The sequence below is a fragment of the Rhinolophus ferrumequinum genome, chromosome 10 (assembly GCF_004115265.2).
Source record: "Rhinolophus ferrumequinum isolate MPI-CBG mRhiFer1 chromosome 10, mRhiFer1_v1.p, whole genome shotgun sequence".
NCBI lineage: Eukaryota > Metazoa > Chordata > Mammalia > Chiroptera > Rhinolophidae > Rhinolophus > Rhinolophus ferrumequinum.
In genome coordinates, this window is record NC_046293.1 from 74,716,674 (window position 1) to 74,738,754 (window position 22,081).

Genomic DNA, 22,081 nt, shown 5'->3' on the forward strand with positions numbered 1-22,081 from the left:
GGATGATTATCTAAATCTGTGAGAGTTTGCCTCATTTTGTGCAGATATTAGGAGGCTCCTAAGGTTGTGTGTACTTTAGGAATATCTATTTATTTGTGTCAATATTTTATTCACCAGTCATATGTGGCCACTGAGCACTAGAAATGTGGCTAGTCCAAATTCAATACTGTAAGTATAAAATATGCACAAGATTTTGAAAACTGAGTACAAAAATACAGAAGTGCCAAAAAAAATGTAGAAAGGAAAATTACATTAAAATTGTAATACTCAATATATATTGGTAACAAAAGATGAATACAAGTCACGTTTGACTTCTGCAATTACAAGAGGTGCTCAAAGTGGTTACCATCAGTGTCCAGACACTTCTGATGATGGCAAACTTCTGTTAGAGCAACGTTGACCAAGGTGTCCACTTGCATACATTTTTTGGCACCCCCGGTATAAACAATAGTATCTAATTAATACTTTTATATTGATTACATGTTGAAATGATGTTTTTGTATATTGGTTTAAATAAAATTAAGAATGACGTATGTGACTCCCATTGTGGTTTGCATTATATTTCTGTTGGCAGTGCTATATACTAGTGGTTCTTAAGAGGGGCAGTATTTATCCCCAGAGAGAGTGTAAATATTTACGTATGTTGGTGGAGAGAGGGGGCTGCAGTTTTAGACATTACAATGACTGAAAACTGCAATTGATATATATTAAGTAGAGGACAAGGATTCTAAACATTCTCAATGAGAAGAGAATTCTTCAGCTTGTCCAAATTCTGAAAATGGCAAGTGCCTGTGATGAGAAACACTGGCTTGTGGAAGCTAGGGCTTACTCATTCTCCAGGAGACCCGTTAGCAATGTGGGGAGAGCACCATTCACTCTACCCAGCTGATGGCAGAAGGTGCCCTGGCATAGAAGGCTTGAGTCTCATGATTCAGTGGATACTCAGATGATAAACTGCACATCACCTTGTCTGTATTCCCCTAGTGGATGAACATACAAAAGCCCAAGCCAAAATCCTTGCCCTTGTTCCCTGAGCTAGCATTTGTCACTCAGGTGTACTTACTTTTTAAGGTCTTTGAGGACTTGAAAGTGTTGGAGACAGGGCCACTCCTAGGGTGTGAGGGGCCCAATCAAGTATTCATTTTCCAGCTCATTTTCTATATAAACATTTGAGTAACCTCAATTCAGTGGGGCAAAGATCTAGTGGTCCAATCTTATACGATATCATTCTGGCCAGGAGGAGTAAATGAGACTTGTCAGAGCTCCCTCCTGGAACCAAGGCCACTGGTCCAGGACAACCCTATAGGTGCAAGTTTCTGGGCTCCCCAGGACATCTGGTCAACCTCAGACATGGAGTAGAGAGTTAGGGAGTAACCTGATGGGGAGAAAGCGGGACTCAAGTCCACATGGTTTAGTCAGATTAGATGACACTGCCTCCCTGGCAGGTCCCAGGGTCTGAAAAGTAACAATTTCAATGCTTCTAGTAATAAAAACGACAGAGGTCTAGGTCTTGGCTGAGGGTGCCCTGCCCAGGTAGGATTGCCAGAGCCAGCCTCTCCCAGGCATCAGATGGAAGCTCTTAGAGAATTTCAAGGAAGGTGTTTCAGTGTGAAGTTTCCTAAGACCCAGGCTGAGGAGTTCAAGAAAGGAGAGAGACTCCATATGCCCAGATCTGTATGTGGTCCTGGTTGGAGATATGCGTTCATTTGGGATGTGAAGGCAAGTATCTCTATGTTGCCTGGGCCTCAGATTCCATTCAAAATAATGTATTTCATTTGGTCCTTGAGGTACAAGTCTGGAGAAATTTCTGATCAAAATCCACATGTCAGTAAAGGTCTCTGTGTCTCCATTTTTCTAGCAGAGGATCCTTTATTGTATAAAAAAGGGAGGTCTAACTCCAGAGAGACGAAGACTATAATCTGCTTATGATTGGTAGCTTCATCTTTCTGTCATTCGACCTCCCTTCAGTATTATTCCATACCACTCATTTTGTATTTAGACATACTTGAAGTGATTCATGGTTACTTAATTATTTCATGTCTGTTAGTCTGTCAGCTCTGTGGAGGATGCACCTGGGGGCAGTGCCTTGCTCATAAAGAGAATGTAAAAAAATGGACTCAGAATTGAAGCTAAATACTGCTTTCTTCAAAGAAAGGGCCTTCCATCAGGAGGAGAAAGAGTCATCTCTAACTGATACATTATTACATCTGTTGGTTCCACAGCATCTAGGAACAATTTAAGTTTTTGGGTAAAGGCCAGCACAGCCATCCAAACTTTTTGTGCAGAACTGTGCCTGCTAAATAATGCTGGTGTAATGTTGAGTCTGTTTTTCTCACTGTGAAATTATTTTCTGCATTATGCTGATTATAGAAGCCAATGACTTTGGACAATAAAGGAAAGGGTAATGCAATTTAGCATGCAAAAATATTTATGAAGTGCATTGTTTATCCTATGCATTTAAGGGAAATTTGTAAAAGTAGTTTTTTTTGAAGTCAATCATATGCTCATTTTATGTATCTGTAATTGGGGATTCTGCCTGTTCAAACTTAATACATTTTTCTCTTTTTACTATTTTTTGCATAGCTTTGCTATTGTATTTGGTTCTATTTGTTCAATTCTCCATTCTTGAAAATCTCTGTTTTTTTAATTTCTATTCCCTCTCTTCCAACGCCTGTCAATGGCCTCTTTACTCATCAAATTAACTTTTAACATCGGCTAGGCTGGTCACGCATATTCTGTCCTTTTTTTTCTTTATAGTCATTATTATTAGGGTTCTCTGAAGACCCAGGAGAGCTGGTGTTTCCTAGATGGTAACCAATACATGTTAAGATCACACGGAGCAGACGATTCTCTCAGAAGTAGTACAAATTTTAACATCTCTGTCTCTTTTTCACACTCTATCACCATTTTCCTAAATTAGTAGGCTGACTCTGTGGTGTGGTCCCTGGTTGCTCAGACTCCAGCTTCTGCTTGGATACTTCACCATGGATCTTAGATCATTTCATTCGTGGGCTTGTCTCTGTTTCAAGTTGCTCTCCCCGATCTCTGCCATTTCCAGTCTCTCTACAACTAGGTAACGTAACCCTCAGTTCCGATCATTTATTTCCTTTGCTTGATAATTTAGTCTCACACTCCTGACCCCAGCCAATATCCACTTCCTAACTCACCGCAGAAAAGACCCACATTCCTCTTAGAGTTTGTTCTTTCATGTGGCGTCAGTACCCTTTTCTCAAGGATAAGTTCTATTTGTGACTCTAACTTGACACCTTTTCAATTCTGCAGGAAAAGTGCACTTAGATGTTCTAGTAGAATCAAATATATCCTGTAAGATAAAAATTAATAATCTGAACTCCTCAATGACAATATGTCTGTATCCTTTATAGGAAAATGTGTAATGTATTTTGTGATGTCTTTTTTTACTGTTGCCTTGTTCTTTACTTTTTCGTGCATTTATATGTAATATCCTAAAGAAGTTGAAACTTCCTGAAATAAATGTTTTTAATTTCATGAAGTTACCAAGCTTGCTCCACAGGACTGGGAGCTCAGTGAGTTGTGTTTTGATTGAAATAGTCCCCAGAGTATATTGCATGGAACGCTAGACCAGGAAGTAAAGGCGGGGGACCAATACCAACTCTCTTCCAATAATTTGCCTTGATGATTATTAAAATCATCTCAGTTTCTATATAGTATATACCATGTGGGCCATTGCAGGATCTTGAGATATCTTCTTACTCTAAAAGTTTAATTTTAAAAATACAAATGCAATTTTATAGTAAACTCATGGTATATATTTTGTAAAAAAAAGAAGTGCAGTCAGATATAAGGCTTCAATGTTGGAGCGTCACAGAATCAGGATTACTAAGATTGAAGTAGATCTGAGAGCTCACGAGCTCTAATCACCTGTCCGATGTTTGGATCCCCTCCAGAACAGCCTTCCCAGGTTTTACCTCGCTGTTACTTGACAATCTCCAGTGACAGAGAACTCACTACCCCATAAGCTAGTTCTCTGGATATAATTCTGACACCCCAGAGTTCTTTCTGACATCGAGGTGAAGGCAGTCTTTCTATAGTTTCAACAATGAAAAAGCCAGTAGCTCTTCCACATAACAGCTCTTTAAATATTTGTAATAAGACATCCCAGATGGGTCATCAAGAAGAATAAACATACCCATTGACTTATCTACTCCTCCAGATTTTAATCCTCTACCTCAGCTTAATCCTCTCTTCCAAGCCTCCTTCAAGCTTATGATCTGCCTCTAAAAGTGTAGTGATCAGAAAGGGATACTATCCCTTAGTTGTTTTCTTACCACAGCAGAGTAGAATGGAAAAGTATGTTTCTTTTTATCCTAATACTATGTCTACTAACGCCTACATGTATTGATTAATATATTGACTCAGAGTCACGTGCAACTTCTAAATTTTTCTTAAATTTATAAAATGCCACCAGGAGCTATATTTTTACAGTGAAATATTTGGGATTCCCTATGTTTCACCTTTTTCCAGATAGTCTTTAGAAATAACACAATTTTTTTTTTTTTTGCATTTGTGATTCCTCTCCATACCAGCAATCCATATGTCAGATACCTACACTGTTAAAATGTTCACATCCAAGTGATTGGGATGTGTTCACCGAGGAGAGAGTAGTTTGAATCATGGCACTAGAACCCTTGATCCAAGGTGGCATCACTCATTCATTGGCACTATTGCTGGAGAATTATTCAACCAGCTATAATTCCCACCCAATTTTTCCATCACCCAGACCCTGTTTTGAAATCTAATACACAGGGATGTCATAAGTCATGCTTGCCACTATCTTTCTTGTTCTGTTTCTGAGCAAGATTGTCAATGAAACAAATGAGCTTCATTTGACATGACTATTTGTAACACAGCTTAATTTGCTTAGTTTCAAAATAGGTTAGTGCTTTCAGATGAAATGAAAAGTCAAACCAATTGGGATTCTAATTACCGATGCATAATCATGGATCTTGGGGTTCAGTACCCCTGTCCCTAGTTGTTCTGACAGGACAGGCAACATAGAAGGTAAACTTTTCTGGGCCAGAAACACACTGAAGTTTTTTGATGTTTACGTACTACCCATCTTACTAAAGTGAAAGCTTTTTGATGCCAACAGCCGTGTTTTAACCTTTTTTAAAGTCCATGGTCAGTATTCTGCACTTAACAGTGACTCCACTTATTCACTCAAAGTAGGAATAAATAAATGGTTTTAAATTATCTATGTTCTTTCCCCTGACCCCCCTCATTAAAACTGCAACTTTCATGTGCTTCAATGATCTCTAGTTAATGCCTCTTTTCTGGGTGAAATCTTTCTCTTCAAGTAGGCAGATACAGGCAAAAGTGAGAGTTTTTAAATAGTTTTACTTTGTTGTTTGCGGTGGGTGGTCAGAGATGCCCCCCTAGTTAGGGACAACTGCTGAGAGTGAACGCTGGCCAGGAGGTGTTAACTGTGAAACACTCCAGGCAGGAGGAAGAGTGTGTGCAAAGACTCTGAGGCTGGAGAGGGTGCATCAGTCACTCAGAAGTTCTGCTCCTAGGTATAATGCCAGTGGCCAGGGAAACGTGTGATACAGCCCTGTGCTCCCGGAGCCCGAGCTGGAATGGGCCTAGCATGTCTGACAGGAGAATGGATGAATGTGGCCCACGGACACAGCGCTATACAGCCATGGGAATGCATGAGCCCCGGCCGCTCCCAGGAGCAGAGTGAGTCGCCCAGGCAGCCAGTCCCCAAAGCGGGCACGTATCACAATCCATCTGAATGCAGTAAAACAGGCTAACTCAATGCCTCAGCTGAGAGGCGCCCACCTGGAAGTTAAACTATGAGGCCCAGCAGGACATGACTGTCATAAACGTCAAGGTACTGTCACCATGTGGAGAGGGCTTGTTGTCAGGAGGGACACCAGTGGCTTCTGGACTGCTGGAAATGTCCCATTTACTGACTAGAGTGGTGAATACAGGGTCCATACTATAGTGATCTTTAAACTGTATACATACACGTACATACACATATGTATGTACATATATTTTGTATGCATCTTCTGTATAAGCCTGGAGGTGGGGTGTCATATATATAAGGAAAAAAGGAATTGATGACCATCTTTGAAGGTTTAAGTAACCAGAAAGATTCCATGATGACAGCTACAGTCATTCTGGTTCTGGTGCTGATGCACAACACAGTCTGTGCTTTGGCAGTTTCCAGTCCAGCAAGCGGCAGGTCACTGTGAGACCCTGTAGCTCTTGCTGTCCCGTTAGTGTTGCCCCTAGAATCCCAGCCTGCAACACGACTGGCTTTGGGGAATGCCTGGAAGGAGCGATGCATACAGAGTACCGCGTTTCCCCGAAAATAAGACCTAGCCAGGCAATCAGCTCTAATGCATCTTTTGGAGCAAAAATTAATATAAGACCCTGTCTTATCTTACTATAACGGGTATAATATAATATAATATATATAATGTAATATATATAATATAACATAAATAACATATATAATATAATACCAGATCTTATTGTACTGTAAGACTGGGTATGATATGATCTGATGTGATAGTATATGATATTATATGATATAATATTAATATAATACCGGGTCTTGTATTAAACTTTTTGTTTTTAAAGTTTATTGGGGTGACAATTGTTAGTAAAGTTACATAGATTTCAGGTGTACAATTCTGTATTACATCATTTATATATCACATTGTGTATTTACCACCCAGAATCAGTTCTCTTTCCATCACCATATATTTGATCCCTTTTACTCTCATCTACCACCCCACCTCCACCTTTACCCTCTGGTAACCACCAAACTATTGTCTGTGTCTATCAGTTTTTCCTTCTTTGTTTGTTTGTTTTGTGTGACAACATGGATGGAACTTGAGATTATTATGCTAAGTGAAATAAACCAGACAGAAAAATTTGAGAACCATATGATTTCACTGATATGTGGGATATAAAACTGAAAACAACAAAGGAACAAGAAACAACCTTTACCTTTAATGTGTGTGTTTTAAAGAATCACTGTTTTCCTAACAATATTATAGATTTCTCAATCAAGTGTCAGGTATAATTAAATGATGCAATTGTTTGCTATCTTATACACATTCCGAAGATTCAGCTTTTTAATATTTTATCACCAATTTTTATTTAAAATATTCAGACTAAGATACATTTTTAATTTAAATTAGTTGTGGGCAGAAAAATTATAGTAGTAATAAAATAGTTAATACTATATCTGCATAATTCACTATGTATGAAACAGGAACTAAGGCTTTTGTACATTCTCTCTCAATAAATTATCACCTTTAATTATCAACCTTACTTTAAGGTAAGTTTTATGAATTCCTCTTTAATGTTGTGTAAAATGAAACAAAATTTTTAAGTAGCCTCTATAAATTGAGAGGATGAGATTGTCAAATACTTAAGGTAGTGTTTGACATTTAGAAAATTTAAAATTATGCAATAAGTTGTACCATAAATAATGCCGTATAGGTCACTATAATATATAAATATTATTAAAAAGAAGAGAAAACAAAGAAATTATACCCATGGAAAAAACCTAAATTTTTGCTTAGAGACAGAATTAGTACTTTGACATTTTAACTTACAAATAATATGATATTTCCACATCAACAAATAGAAAAAATTGCTCATTTGACTGCATTTTTCCTGAAAATACGTTAGCTTAATATATCTACATTCACAGTACAAAGGATCTAAAATTCTCCCAGGGTTCAAGTAGAGTGTTTTCCTGTATAGAATATTAAAATGCTCAATAATCTTCATGCTAGAACATTTTCTGTATTTTAGTGGATTTATTCTTTAAGAGCTTTTCAAAACATCTATCCCAACTTAATATTATTTATTTAAGAATAATACTGATAGCAGAGATTTTAATTGGATAATTATTGATCTTAAAATGTATATCTATTTTCTATATCTTCTTGATTCTAGATATATGACAGCTAGTTTTTACAAGAGATACAATAGTTCCTGAATTGTAATTCTGAATTATGATCACAATTTCTGAATTATTACAATAACTATTTTTATCAGACATTTCTTTTTATTTATATGTGCAATCAGAAGTATAGATATCTTTTTTTAATAATTTGCATATCTTCTTTAGTGAAGTCTTTATTCAATTTTTCACCTATAATTTGTGAGATTGTGTGCCTTCTTACGGAATTGCAAACATTTGTTATACATTCTGGATACAAGTCTTTTGTCTGATATATGTATGTGTTGCAAATATTTTCTAACTCTATAGCTTCTTTTTTAAAAAATTTTTTCAATTAAAGTTTATTGGGGTGACAATTGTTAGTAAAATTACATAGATTTCAGGTGTACCATTCTGTATTACATCATCTATACATCCCATTGTGTGTTCACCACCCAGAGTCAGTTCTCCTTCCATCACCATATATTTGATCCCCGTTACACCTCATCTACCACCCGCCTCCCCCCTTACCCTCTGATAATCACTAAACTATTGTCTGTTTCTATGAGTTTTTGTTTCTCATTTGTTTGTCTTGTTCTTTTGTTGTTTTTGGTTTATATACCACATATCAGTGAAATCATATGGTTCTCTGCTATTTCAATCTGACTTATTTCGCTTAGTGTTATACTCTCAAGATCCATCCATGTTGTTACAAATGGTCCTATTTCATCTTTTCTTACCGCCGAATAGTATTCCATTGTATATATATACCACAACTTCTTTATCTGTTCATCTATCAAAGGACATTTTGGTTCTTTCCATGTCTTGGTCACAATAAATAAAGCTGAAATGAACATTGGAGCACACTTGTCTTTATGGATAAATGTTTTCAGATTTTTGGGGTAGATACCCAGGAGGGGGATTGCTGGGTCATATGGTAATTCTATTTGTAATTTTTTGAGGAACCTCCACATTGCCTTCCATAATGGCTGCACCAGTCTGCATTCCCACCAACAGTGTATGAGGGTTCCTTTTTCTCCACAGCCTCTCCAACTCTTGTTACTATTTGTCTTGTTGATGATAGCCATTCTAACTGGGGTGAGGTGATATCTCATTGTGGTTTTTATTTGCATTTCTCTTATGATTAGTGATGTTGAGCATTTTTTCATATGTCTATTTGCCATTTGTATGTCCTCTTTGGAGAAATGTCTCTTCAGGTCCTCTGCCCATTTTTCAATTGGGTTGTTTGTTTTTTTTTGTTATTGAGTTGTATGCCTTGCTTGTATATTTTGGATATTAGCCCCTTATCAGAGGCACTGTTTGCAAAAATCTTCTCCCATTCAGTTGGTTGCCTCTTTATTTTGTCGATGGTTTCTTTTGCTGTGCAGAAGCTTTTAAGTTTGATTTAAGTCCCATTCATTTATTTTAACTTTTACTTCCCTTGCCTTTGGAGTCAAATTCATAAAATGCTCTTTGAACCCAAGATCCATAAGTTTAGTACCTATGTTTTCTTCTATGCAGTTTATTGTTTCAGGTCTTATGCTTAAGTCTTTGATCCATTTTGAATTAATTTTGGTACATGGTGACAGAGAGCAGTCCAGTTTCATTCTTTTGCACGTGGCTTTCCAATTCTCCCAATACCATTTATCAAAGAGGCTGTCTTTTCTCCATTGTATGTTTTTTGCTTCTTTGTCAAAAATTATCTGTTCATATTTACGTGATTTTATTTCTGGGTTCTCAATTTTATTGCATTGGTCTTTGTGTCTGTTTTTCTGCCAATACCATGCTGTTTTCATTATTGTTGCCCTGTAGTACAAGCTGAAGTCCAGGAGTGTGATACCTCCAGCATTGTTCTTTTTTCTTAGGCAAGATTGCTTTGCCTATTCAGGGTCTTTTGTGGTTCCAAACAAATCTGATGAGTTTTTGTTCTATTTCTTTTAAAAATACCATTGGGATTTTTTATGGGGATCGCATTAAATCTGTAAATTGCTTTGGGTAATATGGCCATTTTAACTATGTTGATTCTTCCAATCCATGAGCACAGAATGTCTTTCCATTTCTTTGTGTTTTCTTCAATTTCTTTTAAAAATGTCTTATAGATTTCAGCATATAGATCTTTCACATCCTTGGTTAAGTTCATTCCCAGGTATTTTATTCTTTTTGCTGCAATTGCAAAAGGAATTATAGTTTTTTATTTCTTTTTCTGAGATTCCATTGTTAGTATATAGGAATGCAATGGACTTTTTTTTTTTTTAAGATTTTATTGGGGAAGGGGAACAGGACTTTATTGGGTAACAGTGTATACTTCCAGGCCTTTTTTCCAAGTCAAGTTGTTGTCCTTTCAACCTTAGTTGTGGAGGGTGCCGTTCAGCTTCAAGTTGTTGTCCTTTCAGTCTTAGTTGTGGAGGGCGCAGCTCAGCTCCACGTCCAGTTGCCATTGCTAGTTGCAGGGGCACTGCCCACCATCCCTTGTGGGAGTCGAGGAATCGAACTGGCAATCTTGTGGTTGAGAGCCCACTGGCCCATGTGGGAATCGAACCAGCAGCCTTCGGAGTTAGGAGCATGGAGCTCTAACCGCCTGAGCCACCGGACCAGCCCTGCAATGGACTTTTGTACGTTGAGTTTGTAGTCAGCAACTTTACTATATTCGTTGGTTGTTTTTAATAGCGTTTTGGTGGAGTCTTTACGGTTTTCTATGTATAGCATCATGTCATCTGCAAACAATGACAATTTAACTTCTTTATTCCCAATTTGGATGGCTTTTATTTCTTTCTCTTGCCTGATGGCTCTGGCGAGGACTTCCAACACTATGTTGAAAAGCAGAGGTGACAGGAGACAGCCCTGTCATGTTCCTGAACATAGAGCAATGGGCTTCAGTTTTTCACTGGTAATTATGAGATTAGCTAAGGGCTTGTCATATATGGCATTTATTATGTTAAGATATTTTCCTTTTACACCTATTTTATTAAGTGTTTTAATCATAAATGGATGTTGTATTTTGCCATGCTTTTTCTGCATCAATTGATATAATCATATGTTTTTTGTCCTTTATTTTGTTTATGTGAGGTACCACATTGATGGATTTGCATATGTCGAACCCTGCTTGTGCCCCTGGGATAAATCCCACTTGGTCGGGATGAATAATCTTTTTAATGTATTGCTGCATTCGATTTGTTATAATTTTGTTTACGATTTTTGCATTTGTATTCATCAGAGATATTGGTCTGTAGTTTTCTTTTTTTGGGTTATCCTTACCAGGTTTTGGTATCAGGGTAATGTTGGCCTCATAAAATGAATTAGGGAGTACTGTCTCTTCAATTGTTTGGAAGAGTTTGAGCAGGACTGGTATTAGATCCTCTTTAAAGGTTTGGTAGAATTCACTAGTGAAGCCATCTGGTCCCGGACTTTTGCTTTTGGGAAAGTTTTGGATGACTGATTCAATTTCATTACTGGTGATCAGTCTATTTATATTTTCCAATTCTTCATGGTTAAGCCTAGGAATGCTACATGTTTCTAAGAACTTGTCCATTTCTTCTATGTTATTGAATTTGGTGGCATATAATCCTTCATAGTATTCTTGGATGATCCTTTGTATTTCTGTGGCATCCGTGATAACTTCCCCTTTTTCATTTTTGATTTTGTTTATTAGTGTCTTTTCTCTTTTTATCTTAGTGAGTCTAGCCAAGGGTTTGTCAATTTTGTTAATCTTTTCAAAGAACCAGCTCTTTGTCACATTAATTTTTTCTATTGTCTTTTTGATCTCTATTTCTTTTAGTTCTGCTCTGACTTTTATTATTTCCTTTCTTCTGCTGATCTGGTTTCATTTGTTATTGTTTTTCTAGTTTTTTAAGGTGTATTTTGAGGTTATTTATTTGGGATTTTTCTTGTTTCTTGAGATAGGCCTGTAATGATATAAACTTCCGTCTTAAAACTGCTTTTGCTGCATCCCAAAAATTTTTGTAGTCTGTATTTTCTTTCTCATCTGTTTCTATGTATCTTTTGATCTCTCCTCTAATTTCTTCTTTGACCCAGTCGTTCTTTAAAAGTATGTGATTTATTCTCCATGTATTTGTGGTTTTTCCTTTTTTTTTGCAGTTGATATCCAATTTCAAAGCCTTGTGATCAGATAATATGCTTGGTATGATTTCAATCTTCTTAAATTTTCTGAGGCTAGTTTTATGTCCCAATATATGGTCTATTCTTGAGAATGTTCCATGTACACTAGAAAAAAATGTATAGTCTGATGTTTTAGGATGAAGTGCTCTATAAATGTCAATTATGTCCACTTCATCTGATGTGTCATTTAGGGCTGCTATTTCATTATTTATTTTCTGTTTGGATGATCTATCCATAGCTGTCAATGATGTATTTAGGTCCCCTAGTATAATTGTGTTTTGGTCAATTTCTCCCTTTAGTTCTGTTAGTAGTTGCTTGGTATATTTTGGTGCTCCCTGTTTGGGGGCATAAATATTGATGACCGTTATGTCTTCTTGTTGTATAGTCCCCTTTACCATTATGAAATGTCCATCTTTGTCTCTTGTTACCTTTTACACCCTGAAGTCTGTTTCATCTGATATCAGTATGGATACACCTGATTTTCTCTGGATACCATTTGCTTGGAGTGTCAATTTCCACCCTTTCACTTTGAGTCTATGCTTGTCCTTGTAGCTGAGATGTGTCTCTTGGAGATAGCGTATGGTTGGGTTTAGTTTTTTGATCCAATCTGCTACTCTGTGCCTTTTTATTGGTGAGTTCAGTCCATTTACATTTAGGGTGATTATTGATATGTGAGGATTTCCTATCATTCTATCTTTAGTTTTCTGGTAAGACTGTGTCTCCATTGTTTCTTTGCTTTTTTGTTGTTGTCTATTATTTCTGTGTGGTGGCATTCTATGATTTTTCCCTCTGTTTCTTCTTTTATTACAGTATATATTTCAATTCTGGATTTTTTTTTTTTTTTGAGTGGTTACCATTATGTTTATGTAAAAGAAAGTTTGATATTTAGAGTATTCCATTTTCTTCAGCATGCTTACTTTCTCCATTCCCATATTCCAGTTCAGGCCTTTACTCTCCCCCTTTTTATGTTTTGGTTGCCACAAATTGTCCCTGTTGGTTGTGGTCAAATAGCATCCTTTAGTATTTCTTGTAGTGCAGGTCATGTATTAGAAAATTCCCCCAGCTTCTGTATGTCTGGAAAGGTCTTTATTCCTCCTTCATATATAAAGGATATCTTTGCTGGGTATATTATTCTTGGCTCATAATTTCTCTCTTTCAATAGTTTGAATATTTGGTTCCACTCCCGCCTGGATTGTAGAGTTTCTGCTGAGAAATCTGATGATATTCCAATGGGCTTTCCTTTGTAGGTTACCATCTTCTTTTCCCTGGCTGCCTTAAGGATTCTTTCTTTGTTGTTGATTTTTGACAGCTTCAATACAATGTGCCTTGGAAAAGGCCTGTTGGGGTTGAGGTAATTAGATGTTCTATTTGCTTCTTGGATTTGAGGATCCAGTTCTTTCCTCAAGTTTGGGAAGTTCTCATTGACTATTTGTTTGAATATACTCTCTGTTCTCTTCTCTCCTTCTTCTCCTTCTGGTATGCCCATTATTTTTATATTACTCTTTCTGATGGAGTCAGAAAGTTCTTGTAGAGTGCTTTCATTTCTTTTAAGTCTCAAGTCTCTTTCTTCTTCCATGTGTGTCATTTCCAGGTTTCTATCTTCGATGTCACTGATTCTTCCCTCCATCTGGTCAACTCTACTACCTAAGCTGGCTATTTCATTCTTCATTTCTTCTATTGAGTTCTTAATCTCCAGAAATACCTTTAGGTTATTTCTGTAGTGTGCCTCTTAGTCTCGCCTGTCTGCTGCGCAGGGAATCCTTTGTGGATTTATAGTTGTTCAATTTGTTGTAAATTCCAGGGAAGATTTCAAGAGGCTCACGGCACACAGCCATTTTTATGACCTAATTTTTGCTCCAAAAGACACATTAGAGCTGATTGTCAGTCTAGGTCTTATTTTTGGGGAAACAGGGTAAGAGAAGGGTGGGCAGTTCTGGGGCAGCATTGGAATACAGGAGACTTGACTTTCCTCCCAGCACTTTCAGCTGTTTTGGGCAATGATGTCACTGGCCACACCCCTGCGGGTTCACAAACTCCTGGGAACTCAGAAGGTGCAGTGGTGGGGACCCAGGGTTCCAAAGCCTGCTGGTGACTGGAGCCTGGGGAGGCAGGGCCGTGCACCATGGGATTCTGAGTTACCCGGCCTCAGCTGCCAATGGCTACAATCATGTGAGTACCCTGAAATGACTATCACCTCTAATCTCAGAAACCCTTCGTCCACCATCTTCAATCGATCAGATACTTTTTTTGTGATAAAATTTAGTTATTTTATAAAAACAATTAACTGTGAAAATGGTAATATCTACAATAATGTGTAACGAAGGTAATTTTTATTATCTCTATGAACCTCTGGAGTTATTTTCCTCATTAACTTTCATATTGTAATAAATAAATCCTAAAACGTCCAAAAAATAAATAGTTCTACTTTTTTGTATATTTTGCTCACATTAGGTAAACCTTCATTTTATTCATTTTCTTTATATTTTAAAGTTACTAAACAACAAAATAATAAGGATTTTATAATTCCCCTTTTGGTCTGGGCAGTTATAAGTTCTTCTCGTTATCAATTTATTTTGGTTGGTGGACTTCTTGACATTTTCTTACATGTCTATGCCATTCACTTATATCTATCATTTGTTATAGATATACCTGTTGACCAAAATATTTAAAAATTGATTTTTAGAAAGAGATCTATTTCAGATATATTTTTTCTTTCTTCACATCCTCATAAATACAATTGTGAGTGTATTACCATCATCTTGAATTGCTTTGATAATATTTAGCTTCAATGTCCTAACCAACCTTCTATACTGACTAAGACTAAACTTGTTTCTAGAATTTTAACCATAGTTTGTGTGAAAGTCAGGTTGTAGTGCATTGTAAAATGATTGGCAGATGGGGAAGTAAAAATACTAGTTGTGGACAGCTCACTTTAGCTTAGATATTAACAGTATGTGAAAGATAAGTTAATAGGCCGGGAAGATGGCAGCATCAAGTGCTGACTTTTAAAATACAGATTAGACATGGAAATGTTTAAATATTAATAGAAATATCAGAGATGCATTGCATATAGATGTGTAAATCAGGAAAAAAAATGTTCCGTGATCATCAAAAAAATGTTCTGGGCTGCTAAGTCTTAAGAGGATACTGCCACACCCTAGATCTATGCTCTAGGAAGTCAGCATTACTAACTGGCCCTGTTGTCTCCATGCCCCTCCATGAGACTGGCAGATCTGTTTCTGCATCTTTTCATTTTGGGACTTGTAATATAGAAAAAGAGGGAATAATAATAAAAGAAAGAGAAAAAGAAAAACTAAAACCAGATCTCCAAATCTGCTAGAAGGAATACTTCCTCTGACAGGACACTGCCCAAATTCAACTGTGACTTTCAGGTAGCCTTGGCTCATATGTATGTTTTATCTTTCCTGTATAGTACTTAAAATTTTAATTTGAATGCATTAAATGGAGAAACAAAGGCTGATTGATTCAATTTAGTTTACTTCACTCCCTGTTATTTTCCACCCTGCCCATAACCTGATACACCTAGTAGACATTTGCAAATCCTGCTGCTACATTATGGGCAATAATACTGTCAAACCCTTTGATAAGAGTAGAATGAATTTTCTAAAACATACCTGAAAACTTGAAATCTCCCAGCACTACCCAACTTTTCTCTGTGCTACTTTTGTGACTTAAGGGAATAATCACCAACAATTTGGAAAACATGTTATAATCGATTTCTAGAATAAAATCATTTTGTTTGGTTTCTATCAGCTTTATTCAAGAGTTTTTTGATGTGTTGACTCCTTTGAGTTTTGCTGTTCCCATAATTATATTGCCTCTGCTAGGAACACACTTGTAAAAACTGATTATATGTAGTATATTGAGTTTCATTCTTCATGGTTAGGGGTTATCACTGCAGCTACATTGACTGATCTATCAAATCTGAACTTTACCTTATTAACCTACATTTTCAGATTGTTTTATATAAGGCAAAAAACACGCCCTTTTCAAATATTCTCCTCTGTGAATTACTAAGAATTTCTCCCTTGTTGTTTATCATTCCTGATGGAACCAAGTGAACATTTTCATAGTTTGATTTAGATAGTTTCCTTCCTCCATACCGTAATTCACTTAAAGGCATTTAGTTTAGTTACTCTCAAGTTAACTTATATTTCTCTGCTCTTATAAGCTAAACTCTTTAACTAAGAGTTCTCATTCTTAGGACATGGTCCAAAATTTCAAGTTTGGTTCTTTGACATCATTATCCCTCTACCATATTACTTTCCATGCCACCCTTTCTTATCTTTTATTTCTATTTTCATCAGTAGAAGAAAGAACATTGACTTGCTCCTGTTTCTGAATTTTCCAGATCAAGACACTGTAATCATAATTACTAGAGAGGCTTCCCTAGTTTCTTCTGGGGTTTGAATGAGCAGCACTAGGTGGTAGCACTGAGTTAGTAAGTTTCCATGGTCTTCCCCTCACAAGCTGGATACACCTTCCAGAATACAAGTACACCTAAGTCCATATCTCTTAAACAAAAAACAGTGGTACATACCATCTACCACTTTCTTTGGTACAAGGATGGTTTCTTGGAAACTACGTGTGGCTGTGTTATCTTCTTATTTACTCAAGTCTTATTTTCAATAAAGGCTTTTTATTTTTGGTTTCTCCAGGAACTTTTATATACCTTCAATGTAGCATCTATATATAAGACCCAGAGATATAGATATTTGTCCTTCTCTTCATCAGTATTGCAGTCCTTACCATTCTGCTGATTTTAATTTTGTTTATATTATACCTCTGTTCTATGGAGTAAAACAAAATTGCTCAGAGCTCAGAAATCTTATAATTATTACTAGTTTATGACTTGGATGGAGTTGATAAGAACGCAATTATAATTGACTCCATTTTCATCTATTCTGAAACAGAAACACACAATCACTGAAAATGGGTAAGAAAGTCTAGGTTTCTAAAACGCTCTATATTTTTCTAACTTTAAATCATATCTTAGACCCCCTGATTTTGATTTGATACAATATTGTTGGCAAAATTCCTCATCAAAGTTAAATAAATAAAAATAGAAAAATCTAAGTGAAAAGGCAATTAACTACATTTAAAAGGCAAAAGTAAACTGTGAAACCTAAGATGAACATATATGGTGAAATAAAAAATTACTATGTTAGCAAAATAAATATTTTAAAATAATTAACTATCAAGACCATTGTGAATTGTACTATAATATACTGGAAATGACAAATAATTTGATAAGATTGTAAGTAGTTGTTAAATAAGATAAAAACAAAACTTAAAACAATGTCTTGGAATGTATATTTTATATCCCCAAAATAACCATATTCCCTCTTCTTTCATTATGCAATAATGTATTTTTAAGAGCCTAAGGGGTCTATTCTTGAGAAATGGAAATACAACGAGGACTTAATTCTCCTGCTGAATAACATTTGATTACACAGCTAGCTGCATATCAGTTCCCCATGGCTTCTGATGCTCTGAGTGGGTTTCACACTGTGAAAGTTAGGAAAGACAGTTTTGAATACTACAGATGCAGATACTACCGTGTTTCCCCCAAAATAAGGCCTAGCCCAACCATCAGCTCAAATATGTTTTTTGGAACAAAAATTAATATAAGACGGGGTCTTATTTTAATATAAGACCCTGTCTAACATTATATAATATAATATAATATAATATAATATAATATAATATAATATAATATAATACTGGGTCTTATATTAATTTTTGCTCCAAAAGATGCATTACAGCTGATGGTCCCACTAGGTCTTATTTTCGGGGAAACCCGGTATAGTTCTATGTCTGCAAATATGAATATTATTCTCAGAAATTCTTTTGGGGCCAGGGCAAGCAACCAAACCTAGTCCTTGAGGCACTGCTTGTGAATAACCATTCCTTTATTTGAGAAAGCAAAGGGAGTACTAAGAAACCTGGGTCATTCTATTTAGCACTTAACACTGGAGGTAGGAACTAAATCACTGAATTCGAGTTCTAAGTTAAACAGAAAGTGAAGAGGTGAAAATAGAAGATGCAATCATGAATTACTAAGATGACGAAAGGAAATTTTAAAGGAAAAAATATATAGAAAGACACCAAAAAAAAAAAAAAGCCAAGTGTATATATCATTTCAGGAAATAATTACATTTCACAAATTCTCTGTCTCTGTCTTTCGCTCACTCTCTCTCTCTCTCTCTCTCTCTCTCTCTCTCTCTCTCTCTCTCTCTCTCTTTCTCTCTCTCTCTCATTTCTCTATCCATTTATCCATCCATCCATCCATCCATCCATCCATGCATGCATCAATCTATCTATCTATGCATATATGTTTATATAATAACCCAAGGTCATTTCAAATGTATTGACATACATTCTTCAATTAGTCACTGACAATGGCTGATTATAACACAATTTCTACAGCCCTATTCCTTCCTCCATCCTTCCAGCTATATAATGTAGAGTTTGTTAGTGGAAAATTGTGATAGCTTTAACCAAGGAAACCCTGTCCTTTAGATTTTATCTCCTACTTATCATAATGCTTTATTTTGATTTAGAAATTCTTTTGGATTTCTTGTAGTCTTCTCAATTTTTTCCAAAAAAAAAAAGCTTTAAAATTCACATGACTAAGCTTTTATACATATCTATGCTCTAAGGGAAAGAATACTCAATGGTTTTAAGTTGGTTTTGAAACAGTGGCACATAGGATGAATATCTGCAAATTATTATTAGATGTTTACTCATCAGTAAATAAGGATAATAGTAATAACAGAGGATTCTCACGCCTGTCACAAAGTTAGCATTAAATAAATTCTAGCCGTTCTTATGAACAGAGAAATTGAAGGTACTGGAAGTTTTACAATACAGTATTCTCCACCTGTAATTTTTATCAAGCATTTTTTCAGCTGAATTGGATTTACACAGTTGATTAAGATAGAAAGTTTGTCAAGTATGTAAAAGAAAAAAATGAAAAAAAGTGAGAAATGAAGTGAAATGAAAAACATGGATACTCAAAAGTGACCGAAATGAGTAGCAGTGGCAAGTCCAACACACGCATACTTACGGAGCTGCCCAAGTCGAGCTTTTTCTTTTTTACCAAACAAACGTCCTATTGAAGACTTGATTCCTTTCTTCTTGGGAGCTTTGTGAAGAGAGTCTTGGCTGCTGTTGGCACTGCCAAGCCCAAGGCTTTCTGGCTCAAGCGAGGCAGATAAACTATTGCAAAACACAAAAGAAGGTAAACTGCTTGTTTTGATGTGACATATAAGGTACACCAGGCTTGTTTCCTTTATAAAGGTATGAAAGGAGAAACACGTGTATTTTGAAAGTGATTTTCTCCCTTTCTAATCATATTTCTTTGTAAGCACACTGAAGTGTGGTTTCCTCAGCCTCAGGGCCCAGAGCCTACAAATTTTCTCTAGAAAATTTTCTTTTTTTTCCATATGATTTTTCCCCTTGTTTTTCATATAATCTCAAACTAATCAATCATCATAGGTTGGCTTATTAACTACATGTTAAATAACCTTCTGTTATTTAGTACTTGACCCTTTCTTTCTCAGAGTTTGCTTTTAGAATCTTAAACATAATGACCTATGATAAGAAATTTAAGTGTAATTCATAATGAAGTTTACACTCAAATTCTAACCCATGGTTTTACCGGATTTTCCTCTAGCTATCTTTCTCTCTCTGTTTTAGAGCTTAATTCATTTACTTTTAAATCATTTGGGTGGGATTTAGAAGCAACAAATTGCATACCCTAGTGGTTACTGTATACTTTTTTCTTATAGTTCTCATCCTTTTAGGTACATGATAAGCTGAAATGACTTCCAAGCAGTTGGTCTAGGTTCCATTTCTGTTGAATGCATTTGACACTGTATTAACAGAAGTGATTCAATAGATAGTGGTATACATTTTTTCTACAGCTGTTAAATTGAAAATATCATGACAAACTATTTTACTTATTCATCCTAATTAATCTGAGTTCACATTCTCTAAAGTCCAAAAGCACTTGCTTTTCATATGTTACAGTATAATTCACTTGTTTGTTTCTTTTTTTTGGAGAGTGAAGAAAGCATATATTGTGAAGCATGAGTAAATTTTTTTTTATATCAGAAATTCAAAATAAGCAAAATAGAAAGAAAGAATGCCTGCCAGCACAGAAAGGTGTTTTCAAAAATATTTGTTGTAAAACACATACTATTTAGAGGACAGATTCTTACTTAAAGCATTAATCATTGTCATTATGTTCAGTTATATCAATTATGTGTCCAGAGATGCTGCAGCTGATGACAGCAAAAGGACATACATTTAAGATGTAAACTGCATACTTAGATTTATTTTTATCATTAATTGTTATAGAGATCTACTTTCCATTTTTTAGGTAGATGGAGAAAACAGTATAAATAATCACTATGACAAATGGGATATTTCTCCGTGTAAACTTATCTTTTCCTTTAATATTTTTGCAAATGTGCTATGTTTGTGTTTTTTTTTCTTTCTTTCTAAGAACTTTCTGCCTGAGGAGCTGCTACTGCTGGCAGCAGCAGCACTCAAAGGAAGGTGTACGTTCCAGGCTGCTAAAAGTAAATGAGGCACAGTCAATAACTTTTCAGACCTAAATATCCTTACAGTATAAGCCAAATTGATATCTTGTCCTCAAGGGGAAGCAGAATAGGCCACATTAGAATATGCCACTTTGGTATGTAAATTATGTCAAGCTGAAGACAATCTGAGCCCATCACACTCAGGAGAAGTTTTTTACCTCGCCCCTAACTGCCTGAAAGAATTCAGATAGGGGCCTGTACCAGGAAGAGAGCAATTGCCAGAGATAACTTTTTATATCTCAGAAGGACTCATCTGCATGACAGGGCAAACATTTGTTACCAAACATCTGCTCTTTTCATCTTTCTGTGAATTGCCTTCCTCCCTTTGAGGAAGCAGACCCCTTACCCTCTTATCCTTAGCTCAGGATGGTAGGTAAGCCTCAATAAGAGCTTGAATGCCTGGGAGTCTCATATTTTTATGAGGCTCCTCCATGGATAAAATTTGTTTTTCTCCTGTTAATCTGTATTATGTCAATTTAATTATTAGAGCAGCCAAAGAACCTAGAGGGAAAGAAGGGGAACGTTTTCCTCCCTTACATCTTACAATCCCATTAGTTTTTGTCACTACTCCTAACAAGTTCGTCCTCTAGCCTGACTCCATTTTTATAGGAAATATCCACCAAAAATACAAGACCTGTTCTCACAAATATCGGCTAGTAATAAGACCACAAATATAAGTAATTTTAAAAGTAAAATTTTGATCTCAGGATGGAAATGTGTGTTTTTTTTTAACAAGTAATATTGAGCAGGGGGAGCAGGACAATACCCTGATGGAGAATTAAAGTTCAACTAAAATGTTTTATATACATTGTTAAGCAATCTATTTGATAACACTGAAAGGAGGAGGACTGTTTCCAGAAGCAAAGCATACACTGTGCAGTGTGCTGGGAGAAACATACCTTCGGGCCTCATTGTGGTAGGAAGAAGGGAGGGTATGAGTCATTCGGATGGCTCTAGGCGTAGGGGGAGGAGAAGTTTCACATTTAATTGTTGCTTTATCCTCCCGACCATCTTCTTCCACCACTGCAATCTAGAAGTGAAAAGAATATATTCAGATGAACTCTTTCTAAATTTCAGTTGAAACTGATGAAAATGGAGAATCATTAAAGTAAGGCTACCTGAGGAAATCTAATGCAAAAACAAAACAAATTTGGGGCATATAGGTATTACATATATAAATTTACATTATGAAAAAGTATGAATTACATAACTCTTGAAAAGTGAACACTCCAGTAAAAAGTAACATGGACGCACTAAAACATTATTTAAGAGTAAATAAACATCATAGATCAATATGCCAGGACCATGAAAAAGCTATTTTGGAATTTATTTTAATATGCCAGAATGTAAATGGTGTGAGCAAATTTACTGAAAAATGCATTAGTCA

At 36.0% G+C, this 22,081-nt stretch overlaps 1 protein-coding gene across 29 annotated transcripts in view; it reads right to left on the reverse strand.

The window, feature by feature from the left end:
* PPFIA2 (PTPRF interacting protein alpha 2) overlaps nucleotides 1–22,081 on the reverse strand; it is a 458,316-nt gene that overhangs the window by 65,417 nt on the left and 370,818 nt on the right. For all 29 annotated transcript variants that reach the window (XM_033117052.1, XM_033117051.1, XM_033117061.1 and 26 more), the window contains 2 exons: nucleotides 21,594–21,724; nucleotides 19,155–19,306 (listed from right to left, as the gene is read on the reverse strand). In XM_033117052.1, the coding sequence (XP_032972943.1) occupies nucleotides 19,155–19,306; nucleotides 21,594–21,724 (283 nt within the window). The remainder of the gene's footprint in view (nucleotides 1–19,154; nucleotides 19,307–21,593; nucleotides 21,725–22,081) is intronic.